Source organism: Cannabis sativa, chromosome 5 (genome assembly GCF_029168945.1).
Source record: "Cannabis sativa cultivar Pink pepper isolate KNU-18-1 chromosome 5, ASM2916894v1, whole genome shotgun sequence".
NCBI lineage: Eukaryota > Viridiplantae > Streptophyta > Magnoliopsida > Rosales > Cannabaceae > Cannabis > Cannabis sativa.
Window position 1 is genome coordinate 4,176,947 of NC_083605.1, and position 12,873 is coordinate 4,189,819.

General features: G+C 32.3%; 2 protein-coding genes and 1 pseudogene across 4 annotated transcripts; 1 reads left to right on the forward strand and 2 right to left on the reverse strand.

The window, feature by feature from the left end:
• Positions 1–3,234: 3,234 nt before the first annotated feature.
• Positions 3,235–6,257, forward strand: LOC115716324 (uncharacterized). 3 transcript variants are annotated; one of them, XM_030645089.2, is made up of 4 exons: positions 3,235–3,673; positions 4,248–4,319; positions 4,450–5,344; positions 5,522–6,257. In XM_030645089.2, exons 3-4 carry the CDS (start codon positions 4,482–4,484, stop codon positions 5,994–5,996), a joined length of 1,338 nt encoding a protein of 445 aa, XP_030500949.2. In that variant the 5' UTR covers positions 3,235–3,673; positions 4,248–4,319; positions 4,450–4,481; the 3' UTR covers positions 5,997–6,257. The 3 variants fall into 3 exon arrangements, with proteins under 3 accessions (XP_030500949.2, XP_030500951.2, XP_030500950.2); XM_030645091.2 differs by having other exon boundaries at positions 3,259–3,673; positions 5,540–6,257; XM_030645090.2 differs by lacking the exon at positions 4,248–4,319 and having other exon boundaries at positions 3,278–3,673.
• Positions 6,258–6,424: 167 nt separating this feature from the next.
• Positions 6,425–8,419, reverse strand: LOC133038096 (uncharacterized; annotated as a pseudogene).
• Positions 8,420–9,381: 962 nt separating this feature from the next.
• On the reverse strand, positions 9,382–9,795 carry LOC133038097 (uncharacterized). Its single transcript, XM_061116145.1, has one exon. The coding sequence runs from the start codon at positions 9,793–9,795 to the stop codon at positions 9,382–9,384; it is 414 nt and encodes a 137-aa protein (XP_060972128.1).
• Between the last annotated feature and the right edge of the window lie 3,078 nt (positions 9,796–12,873).

Consider the following 12,873-nt stretch of genomic DNA (forward strand, 5'->3'; position numbering starts at 1 on the left):
TATTTTTTTTTGCTACGAATTATTTATTTATATTTACATATTTTAATTTTAATTTATTATTATATATTTTTATTTAATTTAATTTTTTTTTCTAAAAGGAAATAAATAGTCCAGTCCATTCTGAAACCAAACACAGGATTACTTTCAGCATAATCCAATCTTGTCCAGTCCAGTCCAATCCAGTCCAATCCAGTCCAATCCTGCGTTCCAAACGGGCCCTATATATAAATCTCAATATTTTGTGACATCATTTTTGGAACTTGAAAGAAATATATAAAAAAGAGTTCGGTGCCATTAATGTTTGGTTTAATAAAAGAGGTATTTTTTTTAAAATAAAACATGACCAAATTTAAGAGGTCTCTTGTTTTGGCTACAAGTGAAAAGAAATGGAACTGGCTCTAAATTAATATGGCAGTCAAATTTAATCAACACTTGGAGTTAGCAAACTGACACCATTATCCATTGTCAATAGTAATAATAAAAAAAAAAAAAATGACACCATTATCCAAAACTTCTAACCTTTGTTTAGGAAATAGCAATTAGAAAGAAAAAAAACAACCTTTTTCGTAAGAGTTCTTTATTTGATCAGAAAAAATAAAGTATTATTACAGAAAATGATAATTGGTTTTTTCATCAAATAAATTTATTATTTATCTTAAAAACATGAAAATGAAAATAAAACTCATTATTTATCAACAAATAAACATTTAAAATATGTTAGAATAGGGTGAGAATTGGCACTGTAAATGTACCGCTTACCTCCTTCGTAGACTAATGCAGTTCGATTTTTAGCAAGATTAATGCAGAAAATAATCTCTAATTGCAGCCGTGTGTTGGGACATTTGGAGTGCACGTAACGAAGTTGTTTGGAAAGGAAAGTCGACCCATGGTGATGACATTGTTGGATTTGTTAAAAACTACCTTAATTGATGGAATAATGCTCAAAATTCTATCCTTGGCTCATCATGTTCTGACTATCAGGTGCATGATGTTGCAGAGCATTGATCCCCTCCACTTGTTAACAAAATTAAGGTTAATGTAAGCGCAGCTTTATTTGATGATGGTCGATCCTTTGATTTGAGTATGGTGGCAAGATATGATAAAGGTTGGTTGGTTGAGGGCCGAACCATCTTTTCTTCGAGTACGGTGGAACTAATCTTGGCTAAAGCAATTTGTATCAAGGAAGCTCTCACATGGATAAAGAGAAAGCAGTGGCACCATGTGACCGTGTAGAATGATTGTCTTGGGGTTGTGCAAACATTACGTAGTTCTATTTGTATGATTTCTTTGTTTGGTCAAGTCATTCAAAGCTGTAAAAATTTGCTTGCTGAATTGTGTACCGTTGAGGTTATTTTTGTTAAACGATCTGCTAATTTAGTGGCTCATAGCTTTGTTAGAGTCTCTATTTTGTACCCTGATCATACTTTCAGTATGGAGTCTGTTCCTACTAATTTGTTACCTTGTTTAATGATTGAGTTTGTTGGTTAACGAAGTTTACATTTTTCATTAAAAAAACATTTAATAAGCTGATACTTGGACAAAAAAATCCTCCAAAAATAAAATTTTAGTAACTTTATATGATAATTTTAAAATTACGACATATAAATTAATAATATAATAATTTTTTTTTTAGAAAATAAAACTTATTTTCTTGAAGTTCTTTTATCCTTAGAATCAGAATAAGACACGTAAACAAACTACAACAAGACAATCGACAACTACAACAGCAACAACATCGTATAGCAATAAGTGTTTGAAATGCATAGTTAGATATAATAAATGCAGTGGAATTAGAAACTTGTTTTTGATTTTCAAATGAAAAAAATATGTCTAATCAATACATAAACAACCATTAAAAGAGATTTTTTTTATCTATTTTTTTTAAGAAAGAATCAAAATTTACTGTCTAAAATTTGTGGAAGTTATTTGAAATCTAAAAATGTGGTTTGATTGGTGTTTAATCAGATTTTGACAATAATTAAACTATAATTAATTACAATTAATAATTTATTATAAAAGTCAATTAGCTTAATAAATATATTAAACATCATTGAAAAATTGAAAATCATTCAAATTTTTCTAAAACTCCAACACAACACATATAAATAAGGGTAAATACCATTTTGGACCCTCTGTTTTACAAAAGTTATCAATTGGACCCTGTGTTTTGTTAAATGACAAAATGGACCATGTATTTTCTAAAATAGTACAAATAGGACCCTGAATTGATTTTTTGTCAAAATAAAGTTTAATTATAATCCGATTTAAAAGTGCTATGACAAAACTGTTTACATTTTTTGTATCTGTTCGTATTAAGCATTGTCTTTAAGTTGGTTGTATTAAAAAACAAAGTTGTCAAAAATTAAGCTCAAAGTCCTATTTTTACTATTTTAGAAAATACAGGGTCCATTTTGTCATTTAACAAAACACATGGTCTAATCTGTAACTTTTGCAAAACACAGAGTCCAAAATAGTATTTACCCTATAAATAATGTTCATAGTGCAGTAGTGTGTAAGAATTCTAGAGAATAGTTTTTTATACACATCATATATATTTTGAAAAAGAAAGGATACTCAACTTTAGAAAATTGTAATTATCCATGCAATTATGCAATTGTTATGACAAATAACAAATATTAACCCTTTCAATAATCGTTTCACTTGCATTTAATTTTTAAACTCAAATTTTGACAATAAAAATTTCTAAATTACTGAACTGTTAGTAAATTTAAAGTGTCATCCAGTTAACTGTCATTTTAGACTACTTATGTGTATACTTTTATATACATGCAACGTTTATATTGGTACACCTAATATTATTAGTTCAAATTATTTTAAAATTAAATAAATTATAAAAATAAAAAACAAAATATTTTCAAAAAATAAAAATATTATAAATTTTGAATTAATTTTTTATAATTTTTAAATAATAATATTAGGTACTAATATAAATGTGTCACATGTATAAGAGTACACATAAACAATTCATGTTCTCAGTTAATTGTAAAAAATAGATAAAATTTTAAATTTACTAAGTTAGTAATTTAGAGGAAGTGAAATGATAATTGTGAAAGATTAACTTAAAAAAAAAAAAACTCATTTCTTTTTTAAATAATTTGATAAACGACATGTCGTATATGCATTAATAAAAAAATAAGAATGGTAGTTGGATAATGATTGAAGATATTTTGTATTTTCTTTCTTAAAGGAAGACTATTATAATGGCTCCATCTCTTAAAATTCATTCTCAAGTCTTCTCTTTTCTTTTCATAAAATGGTCCCTCCTTCCTAGTTTTGCTATACTAATATTACAAGTTAACTCAATTAAATTAAACGTAACAAAACAGCAAAATAAATAAATCAAATCAAATCAAATGAAATTGGTCATGAATTTTTATATTTTTCATTTTTTGAAAGCAACTGGCCATGAAATTGAAAATTATGTACTACAATTTTTAGTTCAAGCCTTTATAATTTCTCTGACAAGTTTATCTGAGTGAGTAAATTTAGTAAAGAAATGTTATATAATATTTAACAGATGTCAGTGATGTAAGAGCCAAGAAAGAAGGAAAATGGAGTTTGCCCCAGACCAAAAGGAGAGATTTTGATCTTAGTTTTTCCATATTTGGAGTTTGAAATACTGAAAATTCAGAATACCCATATCACCAAAAAGGTCAATTTTTTATAATTTTTTTTTTTTATTTCTTTGTTCTTCTTATGTTTATTGTTTCAAATATATCATGTGTTTCAAGTGGTTTTTCTTTCGTTTTGGAATTCTATTTTTGATTACATAATTTTATGGATTGTGCTTCTTTGTCATTGATTTTAACTAACTGTTTTCTGTTTTGGGGAAATTAGTTGAACTGGGATTTGTTTATTTTCTTTGTAAAGTCTTAATTTAAGATCAGATTCCTTCTGTGTTTTGGAAACCTTCACTTTCAGAACCTAATTGGGTATGTAAAATCTTGACCCTTTATTGAGTTGAGACTCTGGATCAGCAAATGTTTTCTCATGGGTAATTTAGATTATTGATTGTTGATTATGATTGTGGGTCATTAAGAATTTTGCTTCATGATTTTCTTTGGATTGTTCTGTTGTTTTCTTGTACTTTATAACAACATGACAAACACTTAATCTCAGAAAGCTGTTTGTGATTGTAAAAATGTGGTACTTATCAAGGACCCATATGAATTGATTTGTGTAATTTTAGTTTTTGTTGCCTTACTTTTACTTGATTATGGAATCAGGTCATTTTTGGATGATAATAATCATAGGGGCTCCTCAGATGCTTATCCCATAATTATGATGCTATAATAGAGGTATATCAATATGATGATTCTTCATGGTTGTTTAATATTGCTTACTTTTTATAGATTTGATTCCTTTTTTACCAAAAAAGGGGTTAAGGATTCATACCTTATTTTCTGCTGTGTTATATTGTAACTGCAGAATTTATCACAAGCCTATTGTTGAAGTAATTAATGGCAGCAGCAGAAGCAAGAACTACATGGAAACGTACTGCTCGTCGTTGCTACTTCCACGACGATGTGAGGGAAAAGTATTCTTCCTGCACGTCATCGTCGTGTTCCTCGAAGTCAGAGTTCGATTATTCCCCTGATAATGCTGCAAAAGATCATCTGCACCCTTTTGCAAATTATGATGTGTTATCTGGTAGAAGAAGGTGGTGGTTGAATCAGGAACCTAACTTTGTTCATCACAAGAATTTTGTTAGTGAGGAGAGAATTTCATTGGAGGCTCAACTTGAAATTTTGAGTAATGATGTTTGTGAAAAGAAACAAAACAAGGAAGGATTTATTGCTAAGAATAATAATTGTTCTATGGATCAACTCAGGAAGGTGTATGTCACTTGTAATGAAAATGGTTTGGATACTAAAATCCAGGAACTAAAGGCTGTTAGTCCCCGAAAAACAGCTGCAGGAAAGGATGTGAGAGATTTATGGTACTTGGATGAACATTATATGAGTTTGGATTCTTTGAACAATTTGGTTTCTCAAGATCCCAAGAAACTGCCTTATGATTATGAATCTCACTGGGATGGTGTTGATAAGACTGAGCCATGGTGGCGTAGTACCGGTAAAGATGATTTGGCTTCCTTGGTTGCTCAGAAGTCCCTTGAGCACATCGAGAATTGTGATCTTCCACGCCCCCGTGCTAAGAATTATAGGAAGCAACAGAAACCATCAGCTTGCTCACAGAATTCTGACTATGATGATGCTCTTTCTTCGCCTTTAGATCCAACGGGGATGACTGAATCAAGATTCTCCAGTCAAGAGTATTCTTCAGGAAGCACAAATTCAGGCTTTTCGCCTCATGAAACTCTCAGGTAATGCTGTGTAGATTATTGGTACTTGTTACTATTTTTTCATTACTACCATATACAGTTCTGTTGCCTTACCTTTTGTGCATAAAAATGCATAAAAAAATACAACTAGTTGGCCATGTTTTAGTTTTTAGAAAGTTCAATTTCACTTACAAATTGTCCTTGTTCATATGATCTTAGTACCACCAGCATCAACAGGCATGATGCTGAAGATGATACCGAAAATGACAAAACCAAAGCTCAGCTCTTAAAAGCACTATGCCTTTCTCAGAAACGAGCTAGGGAAGCCGAGCAAGCTGCAAAGCAAGCATATACCGAGAAGGAACACATCATCACGCTACTTTTCAGACAAGCGTCTCAACTGTTTGCTTACAAGCAATGGCTCCAACTGCTGCAGCTAGAGAACATCTGCCTTCAGCTCAAGAACAAAAACCAACCAATCGTCGATCTTTTCCCACCAGAAAAGGCACCCTGCAAAGGCGGTAGTAGACAATCACATAAGGATCATCATCAGCACAAGGCTGGAAAGAAAAGGCAAGGCAACCCAAAGCATGATATTCACAAGTCTATTGTTGCATTTGCATTGGGGTTAGGCCTCGCCGGTGCTGGTTTGTTCCTTGGATGGACAATGGGGTGGTTGTTTCCCGCCGTTTAGATTTGCCATTGTTGTGTGGTGGTGCTGTTGCTGTCCCTCTCTAGCCATAATTCTTTGTCAATGGACATGATTGGGTTGGCTGCAAAGCTTGTTTCAGATTACAGTTTTCACATCTTGTTTAAGTAAGGATTTAGTTAACTATATAAACATATCTGTTGATTATGTACATATAAAGAACAGATTTTTTGTATAAAAAGAAAACATGAAAAGAGATGTGAATCATATATTATGTTTGTAAATAGTAAAGGACTATTTTCTTTACTTGGGATCATTTGAAACTGGTCAATTGTATAGGTTAATCCCAGGCCGTCCTAAATATTTTAGAGGCCCTGTTCCAATATTAAATTTTAGGCCCCTAATAAAAAAAAATTATTTTATTATAATAATTGTTATTTATTTCATTACAACTTTAAGTCAGTATCAACCTTCTATTCAAAAAATGTCATTCTTCGCACACTTTTTGAAGCGAATTGATCAACAATCTCTTCATATTTTGCAGTTTCTAAAACATCATTTTCAATCGCGATCAATGCTAATCCATTAAGTCTTTCTTGTAACATGGTAGACCGCAGGTAGGACTTCAACAACTTCAATTTCGAAAAACTTCTTTCTGCAGAAGCAACTGTCACAGGAATAGTCAATAAAATTCTGTACGCAATAATTGTATTAGGAAAACAATCTACGCCTTTCAAAAATTTCAATATATCAATAGCTCTCATTTTTTCCCTAGGCAAGATTTCTCTTAATAACTTTAACTCCACATATAATTCATTTCCATCAATATCATATTGTTCATTATGTTTCAATGCCTTTTCAAAATGACTACAACAAGACTTCAAACCTGTATTGTCTAATGATTGGAGCTTATCAGAAGTAAACAAAAAACCAAAAATATTTTCATATTCTTCATATTGTTCAAATCGCTTAGTAAGAGAAACAATGACTTGATCAACAAGGTAAAACAAAATAATTAATTATAAAAGATTCTTCTCCTGATAACTCAATAGATGGGGTATTCAAATTCTCATCAAATTGTCTTTTTCTTCTAATTGTGCGTCTTTGAGGAAAAATTGGATCAATATTCATATCAATAGCAATTTCCTTAGCACTATTCAAGGCATCATAAAAACCTGTTTCTCTATATTTTTCAAAAAAATAAATTAACCCTTTTATTTTTTCCATAGCAACATCAATAAGCATATCTTTTGATTGTAAAAGCTTGCTAACTAAATTAATAGCAGATAATATTTCAAACCAAATAATAATTGCTATTAAAAACTCAAAATCTCCAAGCTCATTTGTTGCTAAGGATTTTGCTTCACTTCTTATTTTAGAATCAAGTTCATCTTTTTCTGACACTTCAAGTAAAGCTTCTCTAAAGTCTGATATTTGAAATCTTATAGCTTTAACACTATCTACACGACTTTCCCAACGAGTGGATGACAATGATTTTGGAGTCAATCCTTTCACATTATCTTTCAAAATTTGCCATCTCTTAGTAGAATTGGCAAAAATCGTATATATGCGCTGGATAACTCCAAAAAAATCTCTAGCTTTACTACATGATTCAGCCATGTCACATAATGTCAAATTAAGACTATGACATCCACAAGGAGTATAAAAGGCTCTTGGATTTATGTCTAAAAATTTTTTTTGTACACCTTGATGTTTTCCTTTCATATTTGACCCATTATCATAACCTTGTCCTCGCACATCAAATATGTCAAGATTAAGTTTTTTCAACTCATTTTGTAAAACATCAAAAAGTCCTTGACCAGTTGTATCATTCACATTTAAAAATCCTAAAAAAGATTCTTCAATGTTAACCGAATGTGAAGAAACATCCACATATCTCAATATTAAGGACATCTGCTCTTGATGACTAACATCAGGAGTACAATCAAGTATCACAGAAAAATACTTTGCTAGTTTAACTTTTTTAATTATTTCAGTTTTGATTGCAGAAGCAAGCAAAAGTATTAACTCATTTTGAATGTTATGTCCAAGATAATGATTGTGAATATTATCATTTGTGATGCGTTTAACATGTTCTTGGACAACAGGGTCAAACTCTGCTAACATTTCAATTAATCCCAAAAAATTTCTATTACTATTTTGATACAATTTCTCATTAGAACCACGAAAGGCTAAGTTATGTTTAGCAAGAAATTTCACTATTAAAATAATTCTTAGTAAAACTTTTTTCCAATGATCTTTTTCTTTTTCAATTAGCCTTTGAGTAGTTTTATCAATCGTTTGATTCTTTTTAAGCCTTAGACGCAATTCATACCAAGTGGTCATATATTTAACATGTTCCATGCTAATCTCATGCTCTTTAAGTCTTTCACCAATATGCGCCCAATCACTAAAGCCTTCATTTGTTAACATGCCTCTACCAATCCCACTTTTAAAAACTTTGCAACAAAAACAAAATACTCTATCTAACTCTTTTTGTGACAGTCAGTAGTCCCGTGATCCGTAAGGGGAAACACCGGGTAAGCTGTGCAATCCCACATCGCCTGGGGAAGGTCAAGTGGGATGATTCTGAGACTGTGTAGGTATGGGACTACACAGTTAAAGAGAGCTTAAATGGATTGATTGGTACTACCTATATCAACAAGGTGCATCTTGTTTTTCGGTAGCCCATCTCGAAAGAACTCCACAGTTAAGCGTGCTTGGCCTGGAGTAATTTCAAGGATGGGTGACCTCCTGGGAAGTTTTCCCAGGATGTGTGTGAGTGAGGACAAAGCACACTGAAAACACTCGTGTTGGTCTGTAGGGTCAGCCATCAGTCCATGAAGCAGCCAGAGTGATGAACTCGTGTATAAGAGCCATTAGTCTGTGGGTGTAAGGGCCCAATAGAGGCTTGAAGCGGGGATGTTAAAAATGGTATCAGAGCCTTGACCCAGCCGGAAGTGTGGTCGACAAGGACGTCGGACCCCGTAAGGGGGGGTGATTGTGACAGTCAGTAGTCCCGTGATCCGTAAGGGGAAACACCGGGTAAGCTGTGCAATCCCACATCGCCTGGGGAAGGTCAAGTGGGATGATTCTGAGACTGTGTAGGTATGGGACTACACAGTTAAAGAGAGCTTAAATGGATTGATTGGTACTACCTATATCAACAAGGTGCATCTTGTTTTTCGGTAGCCCATCTCGAAAGAACTCCACAGTTAAGCGTGCTTGGCCTGGAGTAATTTCAAGGATGGGTGACCTCCTGGGAAGTTTTCCCAGGATGTGTGTGAGTGAGGACAAAGCACACTGAAAACACTCGTGTTGGTCTGTAGGGTCAGCCATCAGTCCATGAAGCAGCCAGAGTGATGAACTCGTGTATAAGAGCCATTAGTCTGTGGGTGTAAGGGCCCAATAGAGGCTTGAAGCGGGGATGTTACACTTTTGAATAAACAAGCCAATCTTGATCACACTTCTCTCCATTTGATAAAACTCTAGTATACAAATTAGCAGTGAATCGTCTAGAAAATTTAGTTTTAGAACCACTCATAACAGAATAATCTCTTTTTGGACCCTTCAACACTAATAAATCAATCATTTTTGAATCAAGAGCATCCCAATTTCTTGGATCAAATATATCAAGCAAATGTTCAAATGGGTTTGATTGCTCTGCATTATTATCATCATTATCCTCTAAAACATCTTCATTTTTAAGTGAATTATTCAAATGATCATCATCACTATTTGTAGTATTATGATTTTGATTTTCCATATTATCATTTTTAAATGACTCATCACTATTATTTTCCACATTAACATTTTCAATAGGCACATCACCTCTACTTTTCATATCAACGCTTTCATTTTGATTCTCAATACTAACATTTTAATTAGGAACCACATTTTCAAGAATTTCAACATCAACAATGTCATAATTATGATTTTTTAAAAAAACTAATGGTTCTTTTATAATAAATTTATCAAGAGCTCCTTTTTGAGATTGAGTTAACTCCTCAATTTTTTTCTTTTTCTTAAGTTTTTCATACCCAGACTCATGTTTTCTAATATTGGGAGGCATAGTAAAAAAAAGAACTAATATAATATTTCAAAGAACAATCAAGAGAGTAATAATTAAATTAGAAGTGAATAAAGGAACAAAAGAACCTGGTATTTGTTGCTATTATAAATTCAATATCGCCAATTGCCCAATACCACAATCACCAAGTGAAAAAAAAAGCAAACCAACCACCAAGTGAAAGCTCCAATCTAAAAAAAATAAATAAATATATGTATATATATATTATAGAGATTAGAGAAAGAGAATATATATAAACAATATATAAATCTTATGTAACATTTATATTATATAATATATATATATCTGACTTTTTTTTATGAGAATTGATGGCAGCCAAAAATTAATATTGATTTAAAAATATGAGAAAGGAAGAGAATGATACTGATTTTCTTAAAAAATAGAATGAGAGAAAGAGAAAGAATGAGATAAAAATGGGAATGTTAATTATGTATTTATATAATAATTGTACATAACATTAATATTAACGTTATGTTATGAAAAACTACCAATAACAACCTTTCCTATTCTCAATATTAATTCTTTTTATATTTTCAAAATAATAATAATAATAATAATAATAATAATAATAATAATAATAATAATAATCCCCTATTATTTTGGGGCCCTGTGCAACTGCCCAGGTTGCACAGGCTATTAGCCGCCCTTGGTTAATCCTGAAGAGGATGATTGCTATACCATAAGGCCTTGTTTGGTGCATTGGAGATCTAGGTGGGATTGGATTTAGTCCATACCATGTTTGGGCCATTTTTAAAAAATTTGAGGGATGGGATAAAGTTATCCAACACTTAAATTACTTCATGGGATAATTTTTTTTTTTTTTAAAAAAAAAAATAAGAATTTTAAATATTTTTACAATTTTTATGATTTTATTTACAGAAAATAAGGTCTTTTGATATATTTTTATATTATACTCTTGTTATTTTATTGTTGATTTTTTTATTATTTGTATGTTATTTTTTGCTGTTATTTTGATGTTGTTTGGATATTATTTTTTTTGTTACTTTTTTTATATAGTTTAATTGTTTTTGTAAAATATTGTAAAAATGTAAAAAAGAAAAAAAAATGTAAAATTTTTAGAGAAAATAGTGCTTCATATAATTTTTTTTTTGAGAAATTTCACTGTTATTAAAACTGCATATCGTTTACAACAACAGAGAAAATAGGATTTGGGATTTCACCCATCCAACAGACATCTTCATCCAACTCAAGAGCATACTTAGCTAAACCATGAGCAGCTTGGTTAGCATTTCTCTTAACATGAGAAACAATTACTCCTGAGAAAAAGGATAAAAGATAACTAACATCCATAATTAAATCATTAAAACTAGATAAATTCCTAGATGGACAATTTAGAGCTGATGAAACACGCAATGCATCTGTCTCAACATTAGTAAGGTGTAATTGCAATTGCATAGCCCAATTGAGAGAATGAAATAGCGCTTTGGCTTCCATTTCATCCGACCTGAAGCAACCTTGAACTGGCTTTGATATAGCAGCTACAACACTGCCATGATGGTCTCGGATGATAGCACCCACCCCTAGTATTTTCTTTTCTTGGTTGACAGCGGCATCTACGTTTAATTTCAAACCAGTTAAGCCTGGAGGGGACCAAGATATCACAGAATTTTGATGCTGAAGGGGAACTGTTGCAGAAGCTTGGACTGATGCAGGAACATTACTGGTGGGGACTGTTACAGAAGCTTGAACTGTGGCAGGAACATTGCAGTTTTGAAACTGCTGCTGGTTTTTACTTCTTGCCCGATGATATTGGTCCAGATGTGTACTAGCAAAAGAAGCAATGTCTTGACTAGACTTAGACAAACCACCATGAATGACCTTATTTCTTTCATGCCATATAGCCCACATTGTGCAAATAATTAATTCAAGATCTTGCTTAGAATGTAGAGATGATAAATGTATCAAATAATCACCATTGTACATATTATGTGTATGTGTGTGATCAATGATGTATTTAGTTTCTCTCCAAACCTTCCTTGCTGTGGTACAGTTAAATAAGGCATGACCAACCGATTCCCATGCATTATTACACAATGAGCAAATAGCAGAATTTATAACCTTCCTTCGGACCAGACCAGTAGCTACAGGAAGTGCATTTTGCATCACTCTCCAAGCAAATTTTTTTACTTTAGATGGTAGATCTAAGTTCCAAAAGGTTTTCCACCAGGTGCTATGAGAAGAGGAGCCGTTTGTTTGCTGGTTTTCTGCCAGGTTCTCAGCAAGATGGAAGCCCGAGTTCACTGAGTAACAGCCTATAGTAGTATGGTACCAAATCAAACGGTTACTGTTAGGAAAAAAGCTAAGAGGAATGGTTACAATTTTGTCGACATCAATAGGTTGAAAATATTGATTAAGAAGAGACATGTTCCATTCTCTTTGGTCTGTTATGAAGTGAGATACTGTCATTGAAGCAGCCCCATTGAAACTAACTGGTTTAAAATCACTAAAACCCAGAATCCATTTGTCAAAACCAGCTAACACATTAAAGCCATTTCCAATCTTATAACGCAAACCTACAATAAGTAACTCCCTGCCCCAATGAATGCCTTGCCAAGTGAGTGAAGGCGAGTGACCAAGCCGTGCTTCCAAGAAATTGTTATTTGAAAAGTATCTATGTTTAAGCAAGCGACTTAGTAGTGAATTAGGCATCTCAAAGATTCTCCAAGCTTGTTTAGCTAGGAGTGCCTTATTAAAATGAACAAAAGAGCGAAAGCCCATTCCACCTTCAAATTTCGACTTGCATAACAATTTCCAACTTCGCCAATGAATTTTTGAGCCATCTTTTGTTGAACCCCACCAAAAATTAGCCAT